The 27587-nt window shown below is 42.6% G+C and overlaps 2 protein-coding genes across 6 annotated transcripts; one reads left to right on the top strand and one right to left on the bottom strand.

Annotated features, from left to right (window-relative positions):
- Nucleotides 1–20: 20 nt before the first annotated feature.
- On the top strand, nucleotides 21–27507 carry si:ch211-163l21.10 (basal body-orientation factor 1). Of its 5 annotated transcripts, XR_006361945.1 has the most exons (19): nucleotides 21–49; nucleotides 2439–2503; nucleotides 4937–5425; nucleotides 6971–8223; nucleotides 10396–10511; nucleotides 12272–12416; nucleotides 12774–12898; nucleotides 14128–14320; nucleotides 14468–14720; nucleotides 16322–16387; nucleotides 19443–19586; nucleotides 19690–19770; nucleotides 20495–20565; nucleotides 22304–22448; nucleotides 22999–23492; nucleotides 24344–24448; nucleotides 26511–26582; nucleotides 27087–27320; nucleotides 27486–27507. XR_006361945.1 is itself a non-coding variant. In XM_044047106.1 (18 exons), the coding sequence occupies exons 8-18, from the start codon at nucleotides 14277–14279 to the stop codon at nucleotides 26858–26860; spliced, it is 1569 nt and encodes a 522-aa protein (XP_043903041.1). In that variant the 5' UTR covers nucleotides 21–49; nucleotides 2439–2503; nucleotides 4937–5425; nucleotides 6971–8223; nucleotides 10396–10511; nucleotides 12272–12416; nucleotides 12774–12898; nucleotides 14128–14276; the 3' UTR covers nucleotides 26861–27056. The 5 variants fall into 5 exon arrangements, 4 of the variants coding, with proteins under 4 accessions (XP_043903041.1, XP_043903043.1, XP_043903042.1 ...); XM_044047106.1 differs by lacking the exons at nucleotides 27087–27320; nucleotides 27486–27507 and adding an exon at nucleotides 26767–27056; XM_044047108.1 differs by lacking the exons at nucleotides 10396–10511; nucleotides 27087–27320; nucleotides 27486–27507 and adding an exon at nucleotides 26767–27056.
- On the bottom strand, nucleotides 841–8607 carry entpd5a (ectonucleoside triphosphate diphosphohydrolase 5a). The gene is made up of 13 exons (XM_044047110.1): nucleotides 8095–8607; nucleotides 7511–7590; nucleotides 7080–7223; nucleotides 6578–6653; nucleotides 6142–6177; nucleotides 5690–5778; nucleotides 5520–5599; nucleotides 5368–5429; nucleotides 5161–5262; nucleotides 4337–4480; nucleotides 4192–4248; nucleotides 2455–2570; nucleotides 841–2324 (listed from the first exon to the last, which is right to left on the bottom strand). Exons 1-13 carry the CDS (start codon nucleotides 8573–8575, stop codon nucleotides 2241–2243), a joined length of 1551 nt encoding a protein of 516 aa, XP_043903045.1. The 5' UTR covers nucleotides 8576–8607; the 3' UTR covers nucleotides 841–2240.
- Nucleotides 27508–27587: the final 80 nt, after the last annotated feature.

The raw sequence follows: 27587 nt of genomic DNA on the forward strand, positions 1-27587 counted from the left end.
GAAGTTGCACATCAAAATCAACATGTGAAGCCGGCGAATCAGGAAAAAGGTCTGTACAAAGTTTCCATATTTTTGACATTGAGACAAAAACTCAAACAAATGTTGTTTTGAATATGTATTTTCTGGCCCTTCTATGGTTAATATTCGCAAAAAAAAAACGTTTGTCTTGGGTGTTAAAGGGTTAATTTTATACTAAAATCCCTTTGCAATTCTGAATTATCAAATCATTCCTAGAGGGCCACACGCTTGGTGTAGTCGTTAGCTCTTAAGACCCAGGTTTGCAACCCATTTGGAACAAGGAATGGAGTGTGCATATTCTCCTCCTGTGAGCGTGGGTTTTCTCTGGTTTTCCTCCCACAGTCCCACATGCAGATTAGGGGATTAGGCAAATTGGACGCTCTAAATTGATGTGAGGTGTGAGTGTATTTGTTTCTGTGTGGCCTATGTCAAGGTGGGTTTGGCAGTAGAAGATCATCCATCTTCTCGATAGATATCATTCTTAGATCGAGGAAACTAGACTGTACGAGAGGAGGAGAGGGAGGCATCAGGTCAAGGTGCCTGGCGCCTTCCTCTGCTGATACCGAGAGTCGACCTTGTGGAGGACTGCGTAGTCCAGTTATCGGTCCTTTGCCCCAGTTCGGTTTGCTTCAACAAAGATATAATGAGGAACACTGTAGACAAATGATGGTGCCAGGGTTACACAGAGGCCTTTGTGATTTGCCAGTTTCAGCTTGCCTTAAACTAAGTTGTTAGGTCTGTGCTTAGGAATGTAAGTTGCTCATTTAAAAAAGGTTGAATAATAGGTTTAAGTGTAAAAAAGCTCAACCACACACAAAAGCACATTTTTCACCTTTTATTAAAACATACATGTATAGTATACAATTATTCCACTGGACTGAGTTAAAAACAACAATTTACATAATTGTCATTCATCAGGTTATTCATACTGATGAACAGTTCGGAGCAGGTGCGCGGCATAAAGGTCTTGAAATGTAAAACGCAGTTCCCGTCAAAGTATTTTTTCACTAACAGAGGTTTATATATATACAACAGTAGTTATTGGGCATGTTTGAATACTGAAAGGACAACAGAGGTGGCGTCGCTAGCACAGAAAGTCCAGGAGTTAATATTTGAATGAATGATAATTAAAATACATTAGATAAACTTTCAGTTAATTAAATATTTATACAGTTCACGAGAAATTGACAAACAGAATACAGTATTACTAATGGGTTTCAGCAACGAGTGGAGTCATGGGTTTCAACCTTCTTAGTGTGTGATTTCTGTTTACATTTTTGTTGTCTTTTAATGGCTGTTAATTACGTTGGTGGATGCACTTACTGCCCGTGATGAGAGGTTTTTCTTTAGCTCGTCTAAAATACAGGTCAGACCCAAGGGAGCCTGCAATTTCATCGTGCCTGATCAGGCCTTTTTCACTCCAGACGAAACAAACAATAATGGCTGACCTTTTAAAACACGGGAATTATCCTCGTGCTTGTAAAAGCAACGCAGTCTCCCCTTCGTCCCCCCCCCCGAGTCGTGATGAACGCAACACTAATAACGATGCATATGTACAAATCTTAAGTCGACATCAAGGAATCTGACCATGTCTCAGCTACAGTATCTGCAGGTAAAGTGTTATGTGCAAGGTTGAAAAAGCTGTGCGGTTTTCATCTGCTCGATCTCCAATGAAGTCTGACGTGTCAAAAGAAGGCCGGAGGGTCACGTGGGTTAGTGTCCTGTACGATAATTTACTGCAAGAATAATAAAAAAAAAGACAGATTTAAAAACATTTAGAATGGTTGCACTTCCAGCAACTCGTCTCTTACGGGCTTTACACTGTCCTGCACAGTGTGCATCAGGACCAGCGGTCGACTGATTGTCTCTAAACTACACTCGACACACACTTGCACATACACATCTGCGATCAGACACCCATAAGGAATCAAAAATGTAAACGTTTTATAAAAATAAAGTCAGCCCTCCAGTCATGAGCTGAACGTACAGTAGAAATAGCTGGCCTTAAAAAAATATAGTGATTTTTTTTTGTGTTTGTTTCTCTCAGCAGTTCCCGGAGCGTTCGCGGGCTGCTGAGGTTCAGGGAGGGGGGAGGGCACAGTGGGTGAGGAAGATCAGTGGGACTGGCTGTGTCTTTTATGGAGGGTGGTTGGAGGAAGGAAAGCCCCACAGTGACAGACTTGTCCCTCTCAGTGCCGGCTTCAAGCGAGAGCGAGCCGTCCTCAGTGGATGTTGAGGTTTCTGAAGTAGTCAAACGTTGCCCCCAGGGCCCAGCTCGTCTCTACGTTGTTCACCTTCTTGGCAAGCTGTTAAACAGAGTGGGGCGGAGGGAGGGAGGAGCTTCATTATAACCACAAAACAATTACGAGCACTGTCACACAGATAGTGTTGCATTGATTTTGCTTTGCTTTCCATTACAGCTCTTGAGTTTCTCACCTGCAGCACGGTGTTGTCCTTGAAGCCGAAGCCCTCCTTCAGCAGACAGGTGATGTATGTCATGTCCATGCAAAGGAAGGGGCTGATCGCACGGTATTTGGTCATTTTGTTGCACACTGCACACACACACACACACAAAAAAGGCCAAATGTTTCAGATGCAGTTGATGAAATGTTGCATCAAAACAAAACACCTTCTCTAACCTCTGTGCGACATGATGAAAGGGCTGTTTCACCCATTTTGTTTCCCACTCGGTCAAATGAAGGATATCATTACGATGCTGCTGTGTTTGTTTGTCGAATTTGACCAAATCTGACCAGTTTTTTTTGTTTTTTTTTAGGTCTTTTACTCATACAATTCGACAGAAACACAGTAAACAGTGCAGGGCTTTTATTGTCTTTGAAGGAAGTGACCTCGACTTTTTGTCCACTTTATTTACGTTTTTTCCAATCCCAACTCCCTTTGTTGTTGTTGGAATGAGACATGTATATTTTAGGTCCACTGTCTCATGGTCAAATAACACCTCTATCTCTGCAATTTAGTAAAAAGAATACTGTGTATTCTTTGGGTGAAGATTTAAACTTTCTGTTTTGTTTGGCTGCATAAACAGGGAGGTGTGAGGAGAATGGCTGAGGGTCAGCACAAGGATAGGTTGTGGTGGTAAACAGTAGTAAACTCTGTGTGTGTGTGTGTGTGTTCTTGTATCTGTGGCTTTGTGAGAAATATGTGTGTGAGGACTTTTTGGCTGGTCCTTACATCTGTAAAGGGCTTTTGGTTTGAGGGTTAAGGTTAGGCACTCAATTGTGATGCTTAGGGTCAAGGTAAGGGGCTTGGGGATGCATTACGTCTATGTGTGTGTGAGTACTTGTATTCATGTATTTGTGAGGTCCAAATGTGCAAACCTATCTTTGTGGGGACATTTTTGTCTGGGCCCCACAACTTTAAAGGGATTTTTCAGGGTTAAGCCTTTAGGGTTAGGCACTTAGTTGTGATGGTTAAGGTAATGATGTGTCCTCACTAAGATATAAAACAAGTTTGTCTGTGTATGTGTTCTTGTATGTGTATCTGTGTGAGGACCAAACACATACACCATAGGGAGTGAGGACATTAACTCTAGTCCTCTAGGGCTTTTTAAGGGGTTTTAAGTCCTAGTTTTAGGGTTAGGGTTAGAACTGAGTTTAGGTAAAAGGGTTATTATGTCTGTGCGAGAATGTGTGTGTATTTGTCAGGTGCCCTCCTGCCTGGGCCAGACAGACAGACAGAGACAGACATCTTCCGCTAAGGTGCCAGGTCAGCCTTGGCCAGACCATGTGACCGTGTTCTCACAACACAAACAGCCTTATATAACACACCGACTCATTCTTTACTCTACTCGCTATAAATCTGGTCCTCACTTTGAAACGAGCCGTAGAGCGTGGCATTGCTTTGCTTTGAACACACAGAAACACTTTTTATAGTCGTGTCAACATATATTTATCCCCATAATAAACTGCATTTGTCTTATTTATCCACGTCCATGACACATTTTCGCAAATAATCGGTTACATTTTACTGTTGTAATAAATTTGCCCTTTGACGGCACCAGCTGTGCCAGTTTGCCACCGCGATACCAAATGTTCTGGGCGTGAGTGACTGTTTTGCATGAAGTCTTGTTGGTTGCATGATGGATATTAATATAACTGTTAAGATTTCCTAAGCTGGTTTATTCACCCGTAGAGAAATTAGCATAACTCTTACCTTCTTTGGCTCTCTTCTTGAAATCCCTAACTTCAATCGCGCCTCCTCGAGTGGGATCTATGCAGGATAAGACGAAACGTGCAATTTGAATTCCAATCTTTGCGCAGCAATAGACAAATATTAGCATTAGCATGCGCCCACTTACCAATGAGGCCGGACTCCACGGCTCGGTCGAAGTAATACGAGAAGGCGTAGAAGATGCTGCTGCCCTTCACCTCGTAAGGCTGGTGCACTTTGCCTTTAATGACCCTCATCACCTCATAGTAGCACAGCTTGTAGCCTGCGTAGCCTGGAGAAAGACAAGGGAGACGATTGGAAGAATTAAACACACGTAGAGTAGAGCGAGTGCAAGGTGCGTGGACGCGGCGAGGTATGGAATGCAGCTCTGGAATGAGCTCAGCTTAGGGTCAGCCTAGGGTTGAAGCTGGGGGGTTCGCCAGAATAATACAGCAGGGAAGCCCCAGAAGGACAAGTGTCACACAGCACCGTGGGTATGGTGGGTAGAGTTGTGCCAGCAAAACCATGTGCTGACAAGAGCGACGGTTAGCGCGGCCCTGTTGGGCTGTCTATTTTTACCACATAATTGTGAGCGGTCCAGATCAAGCCGCTCGTTACACACACACACACACACACACACACACAACTCAGGGACAGCCCAGCATCTTTTGGCTACTTGACTGTGGTATGGGAGTGACTGCCTTATTTGTGAACTTAACTGACAGTTTTCTTTTCGTTTAAATACAAGGTTGACTACAATATAATTGTTCAAGCGGGAGCAACAGAGAGAGAGCGGATGACAAAACATGCATTTGGCGCCAAGGGTACAGAAACTTCAGCGGATGAATGTTCTCATGGGAGAATGTATTATACTGTACGCTATTGTGTACCAGAGTTAGGAGAGGAATGCACGCACTGCCGAGTCCAAGGCACTGGGAAGGCAATCAAAACCTCAGAGTGCTTTTATCTCACCGTCTGGAATCCCGCTAACTTTGTAGGTGGTTCCTCCGAAGCTCACATCTTCACTGAACTTTTTCGGGAGGCACGAACTTCTGAAGACTTTCCAGTCTAGACCTTGAGAAAGCAAAACAGAAAAAGGAAAAAAGGTGTGCTTTTCCACCGTCCAGTGACTACATGTATGAAAGAGTGAGAGGTGAGAGAAGGTGCTAGAAACTCTACCATCAGCTCCTAGTGCTCCAAGAGTTGCCAGTCGAGCTGCATACAGTCCGTTTCCAAGGTAACTATGGTGACAGAGGAATATTGTTTTAATTGCGATGTTAGGTAGATGAGTGTATTTGAATCTAAAGAATATAAATGAGTGGATTTTATACCTGTGTGTGTAGAGCTGGTATGTATTGTTGTACAGGTTGAATTTGGCAATGTAACTGTTGGGTGCAGATTCAATAGTTTTCTGTTGGATAGACAACAAGTATTAAATCGCGGGTTTATTTTCTTAGTTTTTTTGGTGTTTTTTGACATAATTTGACTAATTTAAACTCACCTTTGACTTGGGAAGGAACGTGATTTGTGTGGATCCCCCACCCAAATCCAGGATCCCCACTGTCCTCCTCGTGCTGGAGTACAAGTGACCTGCAGGGAATAAGCGCATAAGTGTTAAACTAATCCCACTGGAAAATCAGCAAAAAAAAAAACACAAAACACAGCTGTGTTTTTAATCTCCAATTTTAGGTTGTAATTCGTTCCAACACACAAGAGGGAAAATACCTCGCTGGTTTGAAGCTTAAGGCTGTTGTTTAAAATAAATCAGTTGCTATCGTAGCTGTGTGTGTGGAAATACTGCATGTTTTTGTAACCTGAGTGAGGCCAGTGATTCAAGCTCAGACAGGGAGACAAGAGTCTTTCACCGGGCAGAGCTCTGTGTACACTGCAGCCTCAGCTATGAGCCACTCAAACCACAAACACCAGCATAGCAAAACACGAGCGACGTCTTACCTGTGAGGAAGTTCACCGTGACCCAGGCGAGGACTCCTGAAAGCAGCACACGGGATGACACATGTTAGTGCAGACCTGAGAAGTGACTAAGACAACCTCCACTGAGGTTTACCACTCAGGCGTTCACGCTAATACACGAGAGGTGATTTTTTTTTTTTTTGTCATCCTCAAGTTTCTCAACATTGAGTCTATCAACATGTACTTATGCAGAACAGCCCAGATAATTACAGCTGTCCCAGATGTTTGGTTACTGCACTCATAAAGTGAGGACAATGGATGCCACAAAGAGGATGATGATACATAACACAGTGAGGTTGAGTCACGTGAAGGATCACACTCGACTTTTGGGTGTATTTATTTGTCAAATTGACAATGTCACAACATGTTTTTTTGAGATTGGCGTTTCATAGCACGGCATTTTAAGAAGATGACCTACCTTCATTCATCCCGTTCATGATGGAAACGCTGTTGTCCGCCACGTAGAAAGGAGACTCCTCAAACACCTCTTGTACCTGTGGAGCACACGTGTCATTGTCGTCGTTTCATTAGACTTGAACTGAGCTGAACTGTAGTCAGTCAAATACTGTGCTGCACTGTCTGTGCACCCCAGACTGTGGGAGACAAACAGCGCCTGTTCTGCATTAGAGTGACAGATAACTCGACCACAGGCATGGCTGGAACAGTAGCCTGGATTTAATAGTTGAAATGACAAATATGGTTACTCCACATAACCCCACAACAGCTGTTTTTTGTTTTTTTGCAACACGATAGTCACCAAAAAGGGCAGACTTGCTGCAATTTCTTCTTATTTCTTTTTTTTTTTTTGCAGAGACACTTGTAAGCACTTAGTGGTTTCTCATCCCGCTCCTCGGCGGGACGGGTGGTGTCTGTGCCAAACTGTCTGAGGGCAGAGGCAGAAAAAAAACGACGTGCCTCACCTCCTTCAGAAGTGCGCTGGCCTTCTCCTCGGGAAGCAGACGCAGACCGGCGGTGGCCTTCAGCACCACGGGCGTCCTGCTCCACTCTTCCTCCGGGATCGTCTTCTTGGCAATCTTCAGCAGCTGGCGGATAGTGTTGCCACCCTGCAGGAAAGAGGACAGAGAGAGAGAGAGATTAACAATAGAGCAGAAGTTAATTTTTTAGTGATTGAGCAGACAGGAGTTGGCAGGAGCTGTGTTTGTAATTACGCCGTGTTTACATCACATGAACCCAACCCACCAAAGAACCCGGTGGTTTTGGTGTTTCACAAACAGTCAGCAACTCCCTCATATGACAATGAATTATAATAATAATAGTAATAATAATAACAGTGTTGTAACAGACACTGTTTGTTACTGAAAAATTGTTAATTTTAGGTCCTAACACATACCTCTTCAGGGTTATCCTTATACGCAGAGAGTCCGGGTTTCACCGCGTGGTACATTTCATTGTCCAGAACCGGCAGCTCAACTAAAAAACAAAAAAGAAAAAGAAAGATATACAGACGGAACATAAAGCAAATGATTATAAGGGAATATTACAAGGTAAGTACAGACTTTCATTCTTTTATTATTCATTGCATTTAGACTTGGCAGCACAGTTTACCTGCACATTTAAAAGTCTGCTTCTCCCAGCACAACTCAGTCAAATTAAATATACACCCTGGGTTAACGTTTTTCTTCCATGTCGGTACATGTTGGTCCTTCCTTACACCACACAGTCACATGCAAACCCTCCCACCTTTACTACCGTTATGCCTTAAATAAAACACTTTTTTTTTTACATGCATTTATATTCACTTTTATGGATTTGCACTTCTTTTTTTATGTCTTTCAAAAAATGTAATTGTTCTGCAGGCAAGAAGGAGTTGAGACTCTGCAGCTGCAGCACGTGCACAATTCCCTTCTCTTACTACTGGTTTAGAGAGAGAGAAGGAGGAGGAGGAGGAGGGAGGAGGAGGAATGATGCACTCACCAGGGTCTTTCTGGATGAACTTATAGATGTGGATCCTGGTGCCTGTGCTGCCTGCGTCAAACATGACCCCGTAGAAAACCCGGCTCACGGGGGTGGAGGCTTCGGGCACCGACCGGTAAACCTCCACAGGTGGGTGGTAGGGCTCGGGCGCAGGGTGCACCACCTCTGGCACCGGGTGGAACGCCTCTGGTAAGGGGTGGAGGACCTCAGGTGCCGGGTGGAAGACCTCGGGCACGTGCGGGTAGGCGGGAGCGCGCGGCTGCGGCGCGGCTGCGGGCACCCGGTTGGAGACCTCCGGGAGCAGGTTCTCCGTGTTGGCGTTGCCGTTGCCGTTACCGTTGCCGTTGCCGGGGTGCTCCCGGTAGCGGTAGAAGTGTGGCACGTAGCGGTGGTGCCGGTAATAGGTCGCCTCCGCAGCTGGGATGAGGCTCCCGGCCAGAAGCCACAGGGATAAAGTGAGGAGCAGGCGCGGCGTGGACATGGTTTTCACAACCGGGCTGGAGAGGAGACAGATGGAGAGAAGAGGAGGAGAAGCCCTGGTGGATGCTGGAAGGAGAGAGGAGATGGAGAGAGGCAGAGTGCACACTCAGGACTGTCCGGTCATCTCTTTACACTATATAAAGACATAAGGGCTTGGCATGGGGCCACACCATCCACAGCCTTCCACCAATCCTGTGGAGGTCCATCCCAACTCAACTCCCCCTCCTCCTGCTGGGAGCAGAGCTGGAGACTACCTGACTACACTACCAACTTCTTTCTTTCTTTCCAAGAGGAGGAGGAGGAGGAGGAGGAGGAGAATTATTTTAGGCTGTGTGTTTTTTTTCCCCGACTCATCTTTACTGGTTATTCTGGAGCCAAATAACCCCGTCAGGACAGAGAGGAGAATATGGGGTTTATGGAGAAGTCAAAATGAGTGGTTATGAACGGCTCACGGCGGAGAAATTCAAAAGAAACGCTTTTTAAAATAGGTTTTTTATGGGTGTATTTAACTTGACTTGTCGCAACTTGACTCAGGATTCCTGGCCTCCACTTGAATTAGAAGACTTGTTGTCTACTTAGCAAAAAAATTATAGCACATTTATAGAGTTTTTAACATGAATGAATACTGTTTGAGTAGCAACAAGCCTTTTTTTTTTTTTCTTAGCCACAAGTGCATTTGAGTTGTTCCATGTCTCTTCTTTGTGTTATTGAAGAAGATAGTCAGTATCAGCAGAGAAGTGAAGGACAGGAAGGAGAGAGAGAAACTCTCAAACATAAAGATCTGGAGGAGGAATCAAAACCAGCAGTAATAGGTGTTTTCAGTCTCGTCAAGTTAGGGATGGAAAAAGACACCAATAAAATCCCCGATAACGAGATCAAATCGCTTTATTGTTAGACACATTTTCCTTGTGCCTTATTTGCCGTTGCTGCTTCACTGGCACACAAAGCACACGAGTTGATAACAAAGACATGAATACAGTTCATTATGTGACACAATTAGACACACAAAACGCCCTTTATACAATCTAAACATACAAGAAGATTGTCCTCCTTGGCCCTAATCATATACTGAGGAATTTGTACACCAAGCGATAAAAACAAGAAAATTATAATAATTATTGTGATTATTTTGTAGTATTATAAACTTTTAAAGTGCCCAAACTTAGTTGAAGGGGGAAAAAATGGAGTAATTGACATAGTGCCAGGCTTTGTGAACAGGTTAGATGACCACACATGGATGTGGTCACTCCAGGTTTTCAGGCTGGCATGGGGCGGTGATGGTGAGCGGCATCTGAGAAGGTTCCAGGATGGAGTGTGCTGGGGAGAAGGAGGAAAGTATTCACAATTACACAACCACCTCCTCCTCCTCCTCCTCCTCCTCCTCCTCTCCGCACAACGATCCACCAATAATCACCACATTAAATCCACGGCAGCAGCTTTCGCCAGCCGTAAAAATGCAAATGTGACCTGCACTCCAGCTGGCATGAAGGGGAAGAATGTTTGCAATCATCTCACTCCCACTCATCCCTGTGTTAACCACAGGCTTTCCAAGGGAAAAATAGTTGGGCAGCGAGGCACGTTTCACGAGAGAATGCATGAAAAGCATGAGTGGCCGGTTTCTCTGGGGCTGAATAGCACGACATCATAAGCCCGTGATGCAGCCAGTGTATCGCTTAATGTTTTCCCTGAGTGAGTGGCTTTGGTCTGCAGGATGCAACAGCAGCAGCAGCAGCAGCAGCAGCAGTGGAGGCTCACGACAGACAACCATGCAAGAGATTTGTACCGGCCTGTGATATTTTTCACCCACTTTTTCATCCACAGAGAGATGACAGCCGTGTGAAGCAGGCAGGCACTGGCGAACTGACCCCCCGTCCCAGCCCACGACGCCGGGCGACCGAGGCTGAAACCGAGCTGTCGTGACGGCTCAGGCCAGAAGGGTAAGGACAGGGCAGAGGTCCTGCAGATGGGCACGGCAGAGTGCAGGAAGTCCACAGAGAGGACAATGTGGGGAGGGTGGGGCTTGGCACCAGCATTCACCCATCATGCCACTCCACTCCCAGGACACTCGACAGTGCAAAGTACTGTTCCAACACTGTAATTTGGACTAAAAATATTGGACTTTCTTTCCTCCTTCCTTTTTTCTAAATACTGTGGCTACTTTTTTCAACCCTGTGGCTCACCAGAATGGTCTTTCGCCCCTATCAAAGCATACATGTGCAGGACCTCGCACTGCCCATGGATGTCCTGGGGACGCGCGTTGAATCATGTCTCAAAGGAAAATCCAAGATATCTGTGCTCAGATTCTGGCAAAGGTTTTTAGCCGTTTTCCCATCATTAGTGTTCAGACACCTTTTTGTGGTGAATCTAGCAATTACAATGGATTTTCAGGGTTCTGTGTTTAGGCAACGGCAAAAACCACCACGAGGTATTTGGCGCATGAATCATGTTTTAGGTGGAAACGACGACGCCCACTTTATTTCGCCATGGCGATGTGATGCAATGGGATCTCCCAAAGTGCAAAGGCATGAATTTAAAAGATTTAAAGAAATATATTTATTTGGAATAAATCGACAGCAGACTAAACAAATCGACAGGGACAGGACGAATATGTTCCCCGGCTCGTGTTTCGGATGTCGCTGCATGTAAACTGTCTCTCTGCAACATGACACAGCACATTACAAGCATAATGTTTAAAACAAGAGCTAGTTTCGGGACAAGGTTTGGTATTTTGCTTCAAGTTAACTGAAACCGTAAAGCATGAGAAAGGACCCCAGCTTTGTAATCTACACTGCGCAATATATCATTAATATGCTGCAATGTTACCCTCAGGAATGCCATGTTTGTGGGTGTCCTACCCCAAAAAGTCCATTGAAGAGGCCTAAACCTTGTCATTACAATTCCAGTGATAATGACAGCTTTGAAAAGCTCGGGGTTATTTCAGTTTTCTCTTCTCACTGTCATAGTAATTACCTTTAAATTTAGTCTTCAAACTCTGTTCATGATGCCAGAGCGGAGAGCGCCCCTATATGCGTCAGTTTACAGTAGCTACACCCAACACTTTTGCTACATCTCCTCGTTTGTTCGACGAATAATCCGCAGCGGGACTCTCTCTCCGACTCCCTCGGAGAGCCGAAACAAGATGATGGCGAGAACCCCGTGGTTTTGCGCTTGAATTACGACCTGGGCTAACTTTACATTGTTTCTGTTGGACGGGCTCCTTCGAACATGTAAGCCAACGCGCGCTGATCCCAGCGGTTTTCCCATAACTACAGCAGAAAACAGCTGCGGGGGGATGGCAAGCGAGTAACACATAGTTCTTTTCAGGACAACACGGACAATGCTGCCGCGGGGAGCCAAATGTATCTCGTGTCATCGTGTGGGAGGACATCATGTGCAAACAGATCCTGTTAGATAGAAGCCCAACATGACAACGCTGCAATTACAAGACAAAGTGACAAATACAGCCGTTCTGTGTCAGTCCAGAGGTTGTCGAGTGGAACAGACAATCTTCTGCGTGTCATGGTCTGACACGGTGATGTGTGGACTGATTGAAACACAGATTTGCAAAAAGCAAACACTCCAAACCTCATATTAGGGATGAATTGTTTCCTCTTTATTCTGATTCATGTTTTGTCAAATTGTTGATTTTCCTGTACTTGACATTAAAATTGATTCTACTCATGCACTGGATTTCTAGGTTGGGACCTGGACTTGCGTTTTCTTTTATACAGAACGCACCCTGTCCTCGTCCACTCACAATCTCTACCCCTGTGTTTGACAAAACCCAAACCTCTAACGAGCGCTCGGTCGCCAAACGAGAGCAAGCCCTCCTATGACTCTGGGTGAGTTTTATGTAACCCGCACGCTTTCGTGTCCAGAAAAGGCTTTCGTGTTGATTGCATTTAAAATATCAGATGTGCACAAACAATTTAAATCACATGCAAGGTGATAGTAGTTTTGGATGTTTCATTCGTTTTAGTTCGTATTTCGTTTTGACTTTTTGTTTTTGAAATGAGTTAATTTTGATTATTTTTAATTTTTTGTAAATGCTTATTTTGTGTGTTTTTTATTAGTTTTAGTTTTTTGTAATATGGAGTATTAGAGTCTTACATAACTTATATATGACCAAGAAAGCTGGTGGTGTTTAGTTGTTGTCTTGTGGTTCCGGTTTTATTTTGAAAGGTCTCCTCTCGTTTCAGGTAACTTGCCCTTTCCCGTTGTGTTTCCGGGCCAGTCTGATTGTCTGATTGTTCCCACCTGCGTGTCGCTTTGTTGCCAGTTCGTCTCGTCATGTGAACCAGCATAACTCCCGTGCCTTTGTCTTGTGAGGAAGTATCAGTATTTCAGTTATTGTCTTTTCGTTTGCTACTACTGTCAAGCCCTTGTTTTTTTCTTGTAGTTTTTCCCCTCGAAAGAGTGATTTTTGTTTGTTAGCTTTAGCTGTTTTTTGTTAGTGTTCCCTCTTAGGAGTGGCTTTTTTTTGTTGCACTTTGAAAATAAAAGTTTGTTTATTTTTCACTTTTCACTCCCGAGTCCTGCAATTAGGTCCAAGTCCTTGACAATATAGGACAGCAGGCTACCTTTTTTTTTGTTTTGTTTATGTGCTGCCATTGTAAATACTGTCACTATTCCTGGGAATTCACTGTTGTGGGTAGCGGGTGCATCTAGACCACCCATTAGTGTATAGTATTACTTGGGATTCTATAGTAGTGAATCAAACTGTATTTGAAAAATATAAGAGACAGTGATCTCAGCGGATTGACCTAATTTAAAGAATCAGTCAATCAATTTTAAACACTTTTTTCTGCAGTTCAAGTGCTACAGTAGTAACAAACAGGTGTCATTTATTTTAGTTTCTCTTGATTTCAAGTGAACGTCAAGTCACTGTTATCGCGAGAAAGTCGAAAAATAATGATTATTTGTAAGTGATAGGGAATAAACATACATGTGTTTATTCACATGTATGTGTTAATAGAGTACATAATGAATGGTCAACTGTTTTGATTTTGAGTGTTTTTCAATAATTAAAAGACATTTTCTGGTTTCTCAGCTTCTTAAATGGGAATATTTCTAGAGTTTAGAGGTTTTTTTTGCTCCCTTTAACAAAGAAATATTTTTGGTTTGTGGACAAAACAAAATGTTTGAGAACATAATCATTTCCAGGATTGGTTTTGAGAAACATTGAACAATATTTTCTGACATTTTCTGGACCAAACAAGTACTCGATTATTCGAGAAAATAACCGACAGCTTAATCGATTATGAAAACGTGTAGTCGTGCACTGCTTCCTATAGTCGGGCATTGAATTGAATTTAACCTAAAGGCCTGAAAGACTTTTGCTTAAATTGGACACAGATAAAAAAAGAAAATCCTGGATTATTATGTCAATGTTATCTCTCTTAGTGGTGAAGTTGACACAACTGAACCTGTGCATATTGATTAGTCTTCTAAATTAATCATCATCATCATATTATTATTATTATTACAAATGTATAGCAACTTTTATACAATACCTAGTGAATTGGTGGTTGTGTGTAATTAAAAACCCCACAGGTTGATGACGGTCGTGTGGACAAGAAATGTGACCTTTCCTCGGCTGCACCGTCTCCAGGGCGATAAGGCGACACAAACACAGAGAGCACAGGAGCCGGCTGTCGTCACCGTCTACACAGTGTAACTCAACTCAACTAATTTCACCTGAGATGCCAAAGAAAAAAGTTGGAAAAGTGAAGAGAGCTAAAGCAGGGTGAGTGTGCACTTTTCTCTTTTTAAAGATATTTTTGTTGTTGTTTAATGGACAGGACAGTGAAGCATGAAAGGGGGGGGACTGACATAATGGGTCCTTTGTCCTACAGCGTGCCTGCTCTACCAACTGACACCTTTTTTCTCTCAGGAAAGGGAAAAAAGATGGCAAGCAGGAGTCAAAAGTGGACAAGGAGTCGGACACGGAGAAGGCCAAGGCCACTGCTGCCCTGTGGGAGCTGAGGTCAAAGGTCACAGACCAGTCACTCTCGCAGTGCCAGGAAACCTGTGGTAAGTTGGCGCGAGTCAACGAGGAGCTCACCACGCAGCTGTACCGAGCCGAGAAGGAAACCATCGACGTGTCGACGTTTCAGCAGAAACGGGACGCAGACAGAGAGCAGCAGGTAGGGTCTGATCTTTAGTAGCTTGACCATATGGAAACTGTAATGCATTGCTTTTAAATATACAACAGTATATAGCAGGGGTGTCAAACGTATGGCCCACGGACCAGAACTGACCCCACAAAGGGGCCAATCTAATTAGAATCTAATCATAATGTGAAATACTATATTTTTCACTTTCAAATATCTGTAACTAAAAGTTTGTGCCTTTATAGATCCACTGTGATCTGTAGGTTATAATGCGCAAGTGTAAATGGTAAACTGAGGCATAATGTTGTTGAAATTGCACTTATTATTCTAAGGAAATGTCAGGTTTTGTAAAAAAGATACTTCATTAATGTAAATGTAAAATAAATTCAAAGTTCTTCTTGTTGGTAGGTTATTATGTTATTATTTTTACTGGCCAGCCCTCTTGTGATCAAATTGTGCTGGATGTGTCCCCTGAACAAAAGTAAGTTTGACACCCCTGGTATATAGTATAGTATATAGCTATATACTATAGTTTATAGTAAATGTCTGTTACATTCAAAGCTCCACATGGACTGTCTCTATATTTCTCAGTATAGTAGTGTTTTTGTTTTCACGTTGCCTGTGACATGTCAGAACAGAAGGAGGTAACAGCAGTCTTGTATAAATTACAAGGATCTTACCAGAAGTCACTTTTTTTATAATAATACTTAAGTAAATGTCTTAAAGTATGTGACATTTACTGTACTTAAGTATCAAAAGTTATTTTCTGATAGTAAATATACTTAAGTCTTAGAATAAAAGTATTAAAAATGTAAAGATTGAGCAATGGTAGCTCAGTGGTAGGGTGAGTTGTATATGTGTCCTTGAGCAAGACACCCATTCACGTGAATGGGTTAAAACTATAGTGTAAAGCAGCCCAACAAGACTAGAAAAGCTTTATATAAATACAGACCATAACCAACTCTTCTTCTTCTGATTTTATTCCGTAGTAACGCGTAACAAAGCTAGTGGAGTGGAGTAAATGTACACAATTTATATAGGAAATCTAGTGGCATAAAAGTTGCTAGGACTATAAATAACAAAATAAAGTACAGATTTGTGAATTTTATACTTAAAGGGCCAGTTCACCCAAATCAGAATAATTCAGTACATTTATTTTGGAGTCCACTGGTTTGAGCGCTCGACCTTTGTCCACTGAGACAAATGATTTGAATTTGATCTGATGATGAATCCATGTGCAGAAACAAAGTATTTGTACTTCGTTATGTTACAACACTGGGTAACGGCAAAGTTGTGGTCGTAAAGCGAGACAGTTGCAAACAAGTATGACTGAAAACGCAATAAAATTCCACAAAAAGTTTCAAAAGAAAATTTAACTTCAAAAACCCGGTATAGTAGTGTGATTATATAAATGCCTTTTGTCCCCGCCCACCTCTGTGATCCTGTGGTATGCAGAAAACAAAAACAAACAAACAAAAAAAGCACTGTTTTTGTCATTTAATGAGAGTGCTAGCAGGATAAGTTCCGGCAAAGTTGGATAATATAAAGAAAATATTGTTGTGAGTGGACAAAGAGGAATGTGCTCAGCCTGACAGGTTGTTGGGTGTTTTTTTTTTTTTATCTATTTTCAACAGATCAGTTTGCTGCAGCAAAGCCTCAGAAGACAAAAGGCCCAGGCACGTGAGGAGCAAAACAAACTGGTGAGTTAATCTGAAATGTAGCCACAAGAAAAGAAAACGCCGCCTTCATTTGGTCGACCAAACATGTTCACAGTATTATTCATAGTCCGCAGTATCGCTGCGATTTACGGCGCCGACCTGCAGCGTCTGAAAAGAAATGTGCTGCGCTGTGTTTCAACAGCTGTCCTGCATGTGTAATTATGTCCACATTTATTATGTAAGAAAACAACAACAACCAAACAAGCAACCGTATAAAAAAGCAAAAAAAAAAGAAAACAAGCCCTCAAATTCCAAGTTACATGGTCTAAAGTTATTTTTAATCCATGTCAGTGGCCACACACACAAAAACACACGTAATTGAAAAGTGTTTGTTTGCAATGAGAAAAGACAGTGCCGTTGTAGATGTGTTAAGTATAGCTACCTCACATGTCACACAGCTCTTTACGCTGATACACCACGTCGAGTTACGTAATACGCTCTCATTTTGACTTTAATTCCCACTGACCACCGCTGCTGGTGCTTAAGATCGCGCTGTCGAGCTGACGTGACACATTTCAAGTGGCTCCACGAGGACGAAAAAGGTGCAAAAAATAACTCCACTTGCTTCTTCTTCTTTTTTCGAGCAGCTGTTTTCAATCTTCCAGCTTTCTTGCTTCATGCTGGTAAAATAAGAGTCCAATAAGCAGCTGATGAAGAAACAAGAGGGCACAGTCTGGACCGACTTGAAACATCACTATTTTAGACATGTGACGGTCACACATGTCCCCCGAGGGGAAAAACACTGTCCTGTGGTCGACTCCGGTGATGTGACTTCCAGACGTGTTGTTCACAGAAGCTTTCTTACTGAGAGGTGATAAAGTGATTCATCTTAAAAATGGACTTGTGCTAATGGATAATGCTCCATCAGAAACACTCATGGTGCTTTTCCACTACACAGTTCAGGCACGGCTCGACTCAGCACTGTTTTTGTTTTTGCTTTTCCATTAGCAATAGGATCTGGTACATATTTAGCACCTGTTCTCACGAGGTTCCAAGCGAACTGAGCCAATACTATGTGTGATGTTGTCAGACTGCCGGCCACTGAACTGTAGATTACATTACATCACATGTCATTTAGCAGACGCTTTTACTCAAAGCGATTTACAATAAGTGCATTTCAACATTTGGGTACGAACAAATGAAGTAAGTGCTTCAAACTCTAAAGTGCTAGTCGTAAGTACGATGAACAAGTAAGCTGAAATAAGATCAAATAAAAAGACTTAAAAATCCTCAAAACGTGCGTTAATCTCCAACATTTAGCACAGAAGTGTCTAAAATCTCAATATGTAACAGAGGAGTCTGGGGTATTTAGCGACAGCACTGCTGAAAGTCATTTTGGTGACTGTGTCAGACAGGTGGCTTTTGTCCACTACATAGTGCTGCGTCACCTTGCCTCGACTCTACATGGTTGGTTTTCCCATTACAATATAGTACCTCCTCAACATGGGCGGAGTCATCACAGCACGGCTGCATGAAACTGCCGTGACTTTGTCTTATAAGCGACATACACACAAACGAGTGACTAGTGACTTGTAAAGCAGTTGTTTTCAGTGTAACTGAATCATTAGAATCAGTTCATTAAAAAGATTTTGTTCAGTACTTCCTCCATGACCAGAGCACAGACTCCGTCTTACACAGACACTGGACAAATATAACTGAACGGGTCGATCGCGATTGCAGGCTTTTAGCAATGCTGTCGCTGTCACCAGACACATTTCCCTGCTAAATGTTGGAGATTATTATGTTTTAGAATTCAACTTCAATTTCATTTTTTTAGCTTTAGCCTCTTACATTTATCATCTCCTTCCCTGAGGTCATCAGAACAAAGACTCTTGATGATTCCTCGTACCCATTTAAAAACTGGGGGAAACTTCCCTTGCTCCTGCACTGTATGGACTTATGGAAACTTGTCTTTTTAGACAGGCTTTTACTTAGGGTTAATTTGAATTGGTTTATGACAACAACTGTGCGTAGTATGTGTTCCTATTTTCCTTGCTGTAGTATTTTATTTATGACTGTGCTGTGCACTTTTTAAGTGCCATATAAATAAACGTTACTTACTTACGATGACTCTAAACTTAAAATGGCTTCAAAGTCACGACTTGACGGCTCACAGAGAACAAAACTGCACATGACGCAATCCTGCAGCGGAGTGGCTCGTCACTGGAGACAAATGCATATCTGAAGAATAACGATTAGGCCTAACGTTATAATCAGGTGGTCGATAACCTCTCATTTAGTAGTCATGGACATGTTTGTGGCGGGTGCGTGTTTTGCTAGTCTCTCATGACTTTGGTCAGTTGGTCACATTTCTGCTCGGCCCTGGCTCCTCCGCAGTAGCATCTTGTGGCATTTAGCCTGACTGATCTGTACTTCAGCTGGCCTTCACAGGAGAGTGGCCGATGTGAACCTCGGGACAAAAACTTCCCTTCTATGACCAACACACGAGCTGCGTTCATGGGAATTTTGGAAGCAGCCCTGGAACTCCCTTTCTTGTGGGATTCAACAATCCTCACCTGCTTTTCAAACGGTCTGTGACATGGCTGCAAATCTGGATGAATCAAACTCTTTTTTAAACTCTTAGTCTCATTTAAGCTTTATAAATGTAATTTTTGTCAACATAAGGAATATTTTCCTTATGATTAAGACACTTTTTTCCCCTTTTCCAATCCTGTACAGTGTGCTCAATGCCATTTGAGAATGTGCAATATAGAGTGCCTTATATTCACCAACTATATAAACACACCTGAGCAAAAAGTACTCAAAATGTTTAAAATCGGATTGGATTTGTGAAATTTGGAAATACGTCACAGTTCAAAGTTAACAAAACAAAAGATAAAACGGGTCTATTTTCGAACCTCTGCACAATTATCGCTACATTAATACATTAAATTAGTCATAGCTTTGACTCAACAGCACATAAGAAGACCAAAAAAAAAATTTTTTAAAGCCTGAATATGTGACCTATAAAGCCCCTGTATTTGGTGTGTATGTTTGTTTTTATTTTGTGATCTAATCATAAGATTGGTGTCGACAGGCTGAAGATTACATGCTTCAAATCAACGAGATGAAGGAGCTGTTCAGAAAGAAGTCCAGTGACTTCAACATGATCCAGAGTGGGATGAGGAAAATCGAGGAGTTTCAGAAGAAGAAAGCCCAAATGGAGCAGGAGCTCAGTGACGTGAGGGAAAGACACAATGTGGCCGCATTAAATAGCGGTTGTGTGTGTGTGTCACAGCATTTAAAAAATACTCAGCGACCATGACTCTCTTTTTATTCTGTAGATTAAAGAAAGAATGGCTGCTGCTGACAAGGAGCACAGGGAGAACCTCAACAAAATGGAGTACAGGTTCTTCAAAGAGAAGGTAACGTCAGGTGCAAACTCACATCTCACGACATGGTGACATGAATATGAAGTATTATTATGAAATATGTGTGTGTGGGTTTTCCACCCGTAGTGCAAAAATATGCAGCCGAGGCAAATTGGACACTCTAAATCAGGGGTGTCAAACATACGGCCCGGGGGCCAGAACCGGCCCGCCAGAGGGTCCAATCCGGCCCACAGGATCAATTTGTTAAAATTTCACACTACGATTACAATCTAAATCCCTTCCCGATATCTGTGACTAAATGTTTGTGCCTTTATAGATCCAGTGTGCTGTGTAAATAGTAAATTTAGGCATGATATTGTTGAAATTGCACTTATATTTCTCAAGAAATGTCATGTTTTGTAAAATTATCCTTCAGTAAATGTAAAACAAAGGAGAAAAAACAAAGGGGTTCTTGTTGTTCATAGGTTATTATGCTATTATTTTACTATTTTTACTGGTCCGGCCCCCTTGAGATCAAATTGTGCTGTATGTGGCCCCTGAACAAAAATGAGTTTAACACCCCTGCTCTAAATTGACCGTAGGTGTGAGTGTGGGAGTGGACGGTTGTTTGTCTCTATGTGGCCCTGTCCAGGGTGTCCTATGTCACCTGGGATTGGCACAAGCGCCCCCTGCAACCCTCATGTGGAGGATAAAGCAGTAGAAGACGGATGGATGAGTTCAGGTGAAAGAGTGAAGCAGCTTTCTAATTTTCCCGCAGGCTCACTTGGAGAGGGAAGCTGAGCAAGCGATAGCCAACGCGGTGGAGCGGGCTCACAATGAAGCCATCGTGTGAGTGCACTGACCTTTCACGACCTCATTTTATTCTTTAACCTGCACTTTGACGTGCACAGAGTGCCAAAAAAAGAATCGGTTTATTGATATAAATGTATATATAACTGGCACTGATGTTATTTTCGCTGGTTCAGTGTACATCACCAAAGCCAATGATCACATCCTCAGCCCCGCCAGAATATATTGCAGGGAGGAGAAAGAGGAAAGCGTGTGTGAAGGAACATTGTTTATTACTTTTGAGGCCATGGGATGTATATTCCGCTCTCTGCTGTGTTTAGTTATTTTTTTTTACAGCTCATAAAAACGTCAACATAGATACTGGTGTGGTCCTTTTAGTCGCTTTAGTGTCAGTATTTGGTTTAATTTCAAAGGGGGATTTGTTTAAGGTTTTTCTGGTGTTGGTGCTTTAGCATTACCAGTTGTTAAGTTGCCAGTGGAGCAGAAGTGTCACAAGGTCAGCATTTAACTTTAGTGCTTTATTCTCACGAGCTGAAAAACCCCCAGTGTCAACCGTACTTTTTTCTTCCCTTGTTCTTCCTGTGGTTACAATGCTAACCAGTTAGCAGTTAGCAGTACTACATTGAAACGTTATTTTGATGATGATTTGATTGTACAGAGCACAATCTGTGTTATATCCAGTGCTGTGCAAGGTGATAATAGTTTTTGATTTTTCATTAGTGTTAGTTTTTATTTAAAATTAGTTAGTCTTAAGAGCAGGTTTGCTAGTTGTTATTAGCTTGTTTTAGTTTACTTTTTATTAGTTTTAGTTTGCAAGATGCAAAAAGGTCATTGTGAGTATTATGTCATAAAAACGAAATTGTGTCATATTAGTATTATTATTACTTCAAAATTGGTGGCCGAGAAAAACGTAAGCACATTTTTTTTAAACAAAACAAACCTCCATATTTATTGTTATTTCAGTTAATGGAAATGTTTTTTTCAATTTAACTTTTCGTTATTTCGTTATTTTTCGTTAACTATAATAACCTTAGTGCTGTGAAAACAAATGTTGCATACGTCACAATTTTTCATCTTTGAGTTTGACCTTATTTGAGTGACAGTCATCAGAATATCCTTTTTACATGATGGTGCCCTATTCACACTATAATTGGGTTTTAGGTAGTCATAGTAGATTTTAGTCTGCCCCTGAGGCGTCACTCTGCTTTTATAGTGTACTATACTCTCTTGTGTTTTAAATGCAACAGTGGCTGGAGTTCTCAGCAAGCAATCTTCACCACAACTCACTCCAGCCACGGAGTCATGGACGAGAGAACATGGAAATACAACCTTTAAACTGCAATCCAATCCAATACAACTTTATTTATAAAGCACTTTAAAGACAACACCGTTGACGAAAGTGCTATACACAGACATGATAAATAACTAACTTCTGGAATTGATGTGAGTGAATGCACACAAATGGTCTTGTGACACGATAGATGCGATTGCCGCTGAGCGACGTGACAAATTGCATTCGGTGTGAACACAGCGTAAGAGGACACTGGAGGAAAATAAATCGCTGCAGACACGAAGGAGGAATCTGAGTGCACGTAAAAGTAAGACCTAACAGCAAACAGTAGCTGTCAGTAGCGCCAAAGTACAGAACTTAGACAGTCATAATGCATCTGTTTAAGTTAACGTTGAATGACAGGTGCAGTTTAAAATAAACCCAAACTGTGTCCACACACTGGCGTGTTCTTAATCCGAGACTGTGTTTGTCCTGTAAACCGTCCAGGCAGTTGGACGACGCCTCACACTCGGTGTTCAAGGAGAACGTCCGTCTCAATGAAGCACTGAGGCATCACACCAAGGAGGCGCAGAGCCTGCAGAAACGGACCGACTCTCTGGAGAAGCAAAATGCCTCGCTGGCACTGGACAAGGTATGTTCTTTTTGAGGACCATAGGAGAGCAAACAAACAGTGAAGTCCTTGGACAGAGACCATTCATGTCCATAAAGTCATTTTCAATCATTTCAATTCCATCGTCGCATCCGTCCAGAATATATTCCAGGTGGTTTTTCCCTTGTGTTGTTTACTTGTGCTGACCTTGTGTATTTTGCTTGTGGTCCTCCTAACTATCCCCCCCACCACCTCCTGACTACTACCCAGCCTCTCAGTGGTCAGTGGTTGTGGTGAGTTTCCACTGGCGTACGGGGTTCAAATCCAGTGGCTTCTCCATTGCAGGTTGCTGGCACTGATTCCTCAAGACAAATAAATATTGGGCACATTAATCATACCTCTAATGATGACAGTAATTCAAGGGAGCAAATCCACCTTGTTGAAGTTTGGGCCACTCACTCAATGGCTGAGGCTCATACACAAATCATTATCTGTCTCGTTTGGCTACACTGTCATGAAAATGAAAGGGCCTCAATAGTCAGCTCAGTGTCACTCACAGTGTATTTAACTAACCTTCTCTCCTCTCACTAAGAACACGTTTGAGTTGACGGTGAAGAAGAACGCAGCTCAGATGGCGGCCCGAAAGGATGAGCTTTTCAAACTGAGGGCAAAGGTCGCCTCCCTGGAGCAGGCTCTGGACCAAAAGGCAAAGGAGATCGAGCAGGAGGGGAAGAAGGAGAAGGAGACGACGATGGTCCGAGTTCACGCCGGCCAGGTGGAGCTGGAGAAGCTTCAGAAGGTGCTCGACATGCGCGAGAGAGAACTGGGACACATCAAGCGGCTCGCGGGCACGATTGTCGAGCAGCGCACGGAGCTGGAGCAGTTCTTCCACGAGTCGCTGGCTCAGGTGAGGCAGGAGATCGCGGACAGCAGGCTGCGCTACAGAAAGGAGGCTCTGCAGGCTTATCGCTGGAGGCTGAGAGAAGCCACAGCGGGGAAGCTCAAGTTCCCACCCATCCGCACCTTTCATCAAAGCCCCCACAGCAGCAACTCTGTCTATTCAGACATGGAGGCAGCGGCGTCGTGGTAGGTCCACACATCCCATGATTTCCATGAATTTTGTGTGAGGCTCTGTGATATTTTTACTCCCTCGTGGCAAGTCACCTGCAGCTCCCTAAAAGCTCCATGGTTCCCATGGTACATGGTAGAAAATGTAGAAAGTTTACCATATATGCTTCCTTGCCCGTCCATAATAAAAAAAGAGTGTAAGAATATACAAAAAAACACAAATAAGGTGAAAGGAACATTGTTTTAGAACATTACAGAACAGTGTTTCCCAATCCTGTCCTCAGGGACCCTAGTCCTGCATGTTTTAGATGTTAACTGTAGACGAAGGAGAAGACCGAGCTATATGACCAAACCTTTTGCCTTTCGGAACTGCACTGACGTTACAAGGCCTCCACTGATGATGGGTCATATATCACAATGACTGGATCTCGTGCTGATTGACTGGTTGAAATCCACGTGTTTCTAAGATCACATGGTTTTGTGGGTCAGAACGTGGTTTTTGGATGTCAAATATAGTTTACTTTGCCCAGTAAAGGGTTAAAGTTAGAAAAATCCCATTCACACAAACCCATTTTTGGTCCACCTTTAAAAGTATAAAGCTATTTATTACCAACACCTCTGTGACTTAGGCAATATCTCAAGAGTTACCTTAGTTTTGATTTCATGGATGCACAGGACCATTTTTATCCATAGACACTGTGAGAATAGGAATAAAAACCTGTTTTTGCATAAATGTTTGCAATTATTCACTTTATTCTTTTGGTGTGTGTATGTTGGGAAGGTAACATTTGAAGAAACGTAAATCCTCTTTAGAAAGACAGCACATGTAAATGAGTTTTAACACAATCGCCTCTTCTTTTTTTTTTAAGGACGCACCAACCAGGCAGCAAAGTTGAAATCTCAGATCTCACATGGGAGCAAAAGGAACAAGTGCTCAGGCTTCTCTTTGCTAAGATGAACGGGCAGAGGGAAAGGTATGAAAAACTTTCACGTTATAATTGTTCGTATTTGACTTAGGTAAGACTTTCAAATCCATGTGTAATCCCCTTAAGTGAACCGAAACCTCCACATCAATTAACTCTGAAGAACAAAGTGCAGGGACACCGAGCTGCAGTTCAGCCTGAACTCATGGTGACTCCTCCCTCTTTTTAATGTTTTAAACAGCCATTTTTCTAGGCAGAAGAGGATACCATAAAACATCAGTTAGGTTTTTCAACCAATTTTCTTTTCCATCCAGCTGCTTAAAAAGAATGAAGAAAGAGTCTGGGCACAATAGTAAAAATAGGCCCAGCCACAGAGTCGTGTGCTTGGAAACAAACATCTGGTCACGTCGATTTGCTCTCAGCCCATTGGCCCCCCTTCACGTGCACTTGCAGTTTATTTTGTTCTTTGAACGCTCTTGTGGTTGGAGAGCAGCTGGTAACATGATTTGCAGAGAGGAGTGTTCGGGGGATCTGGACGTATGGGGGTATAGCCGGGCAAGAGGAGATGTATATTCGTGTTAACCGTGGTCTGGCACCTCGTCCGGCAGAATAACGCAGAGCATTTGGCGACTCGGGGAAGTCGAGCATTCAAGTCGTCTTGTCTTGTGCTGACCCCGCGTAAACCCCTTTTCTAGACAGACTGCAGGCGTGAGTGGAGAGCGCGCTGAAACATGGCTTTTCCCTACGAGGTAGAGTATTTAAAGCTGCAGTGTGTAACTTTTGGTGATTTTTCTTGCCGTTGATGGGGTTATTATTATTCCGCCTCTCTTTGGCTCCTCATGAACCGAGATGATGTCATCTTATTTGGCTGCTGTGCAGAAACGGGTTCTATTATAAGACGTGACTAAAAAGCAGCGTCTCTCACACAAAAATTAACATGTATGCCCCGGGATGTTTAAACCTGGGTGAGGCCGCTAAAAAAAGGCGATAAACACTGTTCCCATTGGTAGGTCTGCCCTGTGGTGTTTTTATTTTATTTCCACCGTGCTTCACCCCGAGAATGAATTGTGATGTCATGGACGTGCCGGAAACAAAACGAGTTGGGGGAGGAAGAAAAACAACAACACAGGCCATGTGAATAATGTTACCATGGTTACTAATTTAGGCCACACAGTCAGAGAGGTTCCACAGAAGTGGAGAGTTATGAATTACATTTACTCACGTTAATATAATTGAGTAGTTTTTATTGTGAGCTTGTACTTTTTTCATTTTTTAAAGTCATTTTTAAAATGTGCAATTTTACTTTTACCTCATTACATCTTAAATCACATCCGAGTAAAAAAAAAATTTCACGCACTGGAAACTTTGGCAGGGAATGATGAGGAAAGGTGAGTGATGTGGACAGGTGAATGATGAGGACAGGTGAACGATGAGGACAGGTGAGTGATGAGGACAAGTGAAAATGAGGACAGGTTGAATGATGAGCACAGGTCAATGATGTGGACAGGTGAGCGATGAGGACAGGTGAACGATGAGGACAAGTAGATGATGAGGACATGTGAACGATCAGGACAGGTTGAATGATGAGGACATGTGAACCATGAGGACAGATGAATTGGCGTTAATTATGGTCCCTGAATGAGTGACAAAGTTAAAGCATTTGTGACGTTTGACCCATTTTGACTGATGCATTATGCGTTTACATATTTTATTTTGTCAGCACTTTAATTTGTAAAGGAAGTGCCTTCAGTTGAAGACAATTAATGTGAGATTTGTGTACTAGATGGTTACTAATTTGCATCTTTTTACATCTGTCTTTAAGGAACATTTTATTGAGCGGTGTGTCCCAAGTCTTAGGGTGCATTCACACCAGCCCTTCTCAATTGCACCCTAGTTCGTTTGTTCGAACTCTGGCCCGGACTGCAACGCAGGGCATTGTGGAAAAACACAACCAAACCATATACGCATGTAGAACATTAACCAGATGCCATCCATTTTTAAACTCATATTTGGTTGATAGAAAGTTGCCATCGTAGAAATACTATAATAAAACTGAATATCTGTCCATACTTGACAATCACACACAACTGCGTTATCTGCAATTTCTCGACAGGAAAGTTGGCCGACATCTGGCTTTGTCTGCCTCCGACGAGAAGAGGACTATGGACAGTGATGCTGCTGCTGGGTAAGACACTGAAGGAATGTCCAGGAATAAAAGTCGTGCCTCATCCTTGCAATTACGAGGCCTCTGTAGATTTATTGGTCCCACATTCCATGTTTAGCTGAAGATGCATTTGCTGTGAGAACACGAGTGCCTGCGAGTGATTTATCAAGACGGTTGCATAATGATGACTGTCTTCCCGAATTAGAGAGGAGCTCTCCCCGGCGACTTTCATCACCCAGGCGCCTCAATATGCTCTGCCCTCGAACCCGAGCAGCTTGCCGGATATACACACCACATGACCTCTGTGCAGCCTCTACATTGCACATCACACTGTATTGTTTTGCCTCGACTCTGTGCGATTCCCACAGAGCGTCAATCATGTGCTGATGTTTGTTTGTGCTTATTATAAATCTCTTACCATGCATGTGTGTGTACATATATATATATATAACTTGTGAGTTTTCTCTTTCACAATTAAAGCTTGTTTCAATTCTGTCATCGCCTATTTTGTAACTTGTGTATCAGTGGGAGATGAGGAGATCACATGGATCCATTCAAACGCTACGACTCTGCTTCAGAAATTGCCGAACAGAAAAGTCAACCGTAACCACGGCCTCAACTCAACAGGAAGTCGACCTCTTTGAATTTAGCCCCAATTCGCCACGAAACAGGAAGTGCCTCCGTAACTTCGCCGTGCGTTGACCGTTGGCCTCGAAACATCGTACGTGACACAAGAGACCGACCCTGAACATGTATACGGTATCATTACTATTCCTATTACTAAGAAAAACTATTTTTTTTAACTAATAGTTAAAAAAACTAATTATTTCTCGATTAAAATGTCAAATTATAGTAATTCACTTGCATTTCAAAAAATTGTTTTATTGGTTGAATGTTATGCTTGATTATTTTCTCACTTCTCAGAGAAGAAGCCCAGTGAGCCGACCCAAAAGTGGATATGAAAAGGTGAATTCAGTTTATTTACCAAATAAATAAACAATAACATATTTAGTTTTAAACACGTTT

Source organism: Solea senegalensis, linkage group LG16 (assembly GCF_019176455.1).
Source record: "Solea senegalensis isolate Sse05_10M linkage group LG16, IFAPA_SoseM_1, whole genome shotgun sequence".
Classification (NCBI taxonomy): Eukaryota; Metazoa; Chordata; class Actinopteri; order Pleuronectiformes; family Soleidae; genus Solea; species Solea senegalensis.

Bases quoted from the DNA above. Each gene is read 5' to 3' on its own strand.
- si:ch211-163l21.10 (XM_044047106.1), top strand. From the start codon at position 14,277: ATGCCAAAGAAAAAAGTTGGAAAAGTGAAGAGAGCTAAAGCAGG. The intron at 14,721-16,321 runs GTAGGGTCTGAT...TATTTTCAACAG, and splicing joins ACGCAGACAGAGAGCAGCAG to ATCAGTTTGCTGCAGCAAAG. The intron at 19,771-20,494 runs GTAACGTCAGGT...ATTTTCCCGCAG, and splicing joins ACAGGTTCTTCAAAGAGAAG to GCTCACTTGGAGAGGGAAGC.
- entpd5a (XM_044047110.1), bottom strand. From the start codon at position 8,575: ATGTCCACGCCGCGCCTGCTCCTCACTTTATCCCTGTGGCTTCTGGCC. The intron at 4,249-4,336 runs GTAAGTGGGCGC...TATCCTGCATAG, and splicing joins CGTGGAGTCCGGCCTCATTG to ATCCCACTCGAGGAGGCGCG. The intron at 2,325-2,454 runs GTGAGAAACTCA...TCTGTTTAACAG, and splicing joins AGGACAACACCGTGCTGCAG to CTTGCCAAGAAGGTGAACAA.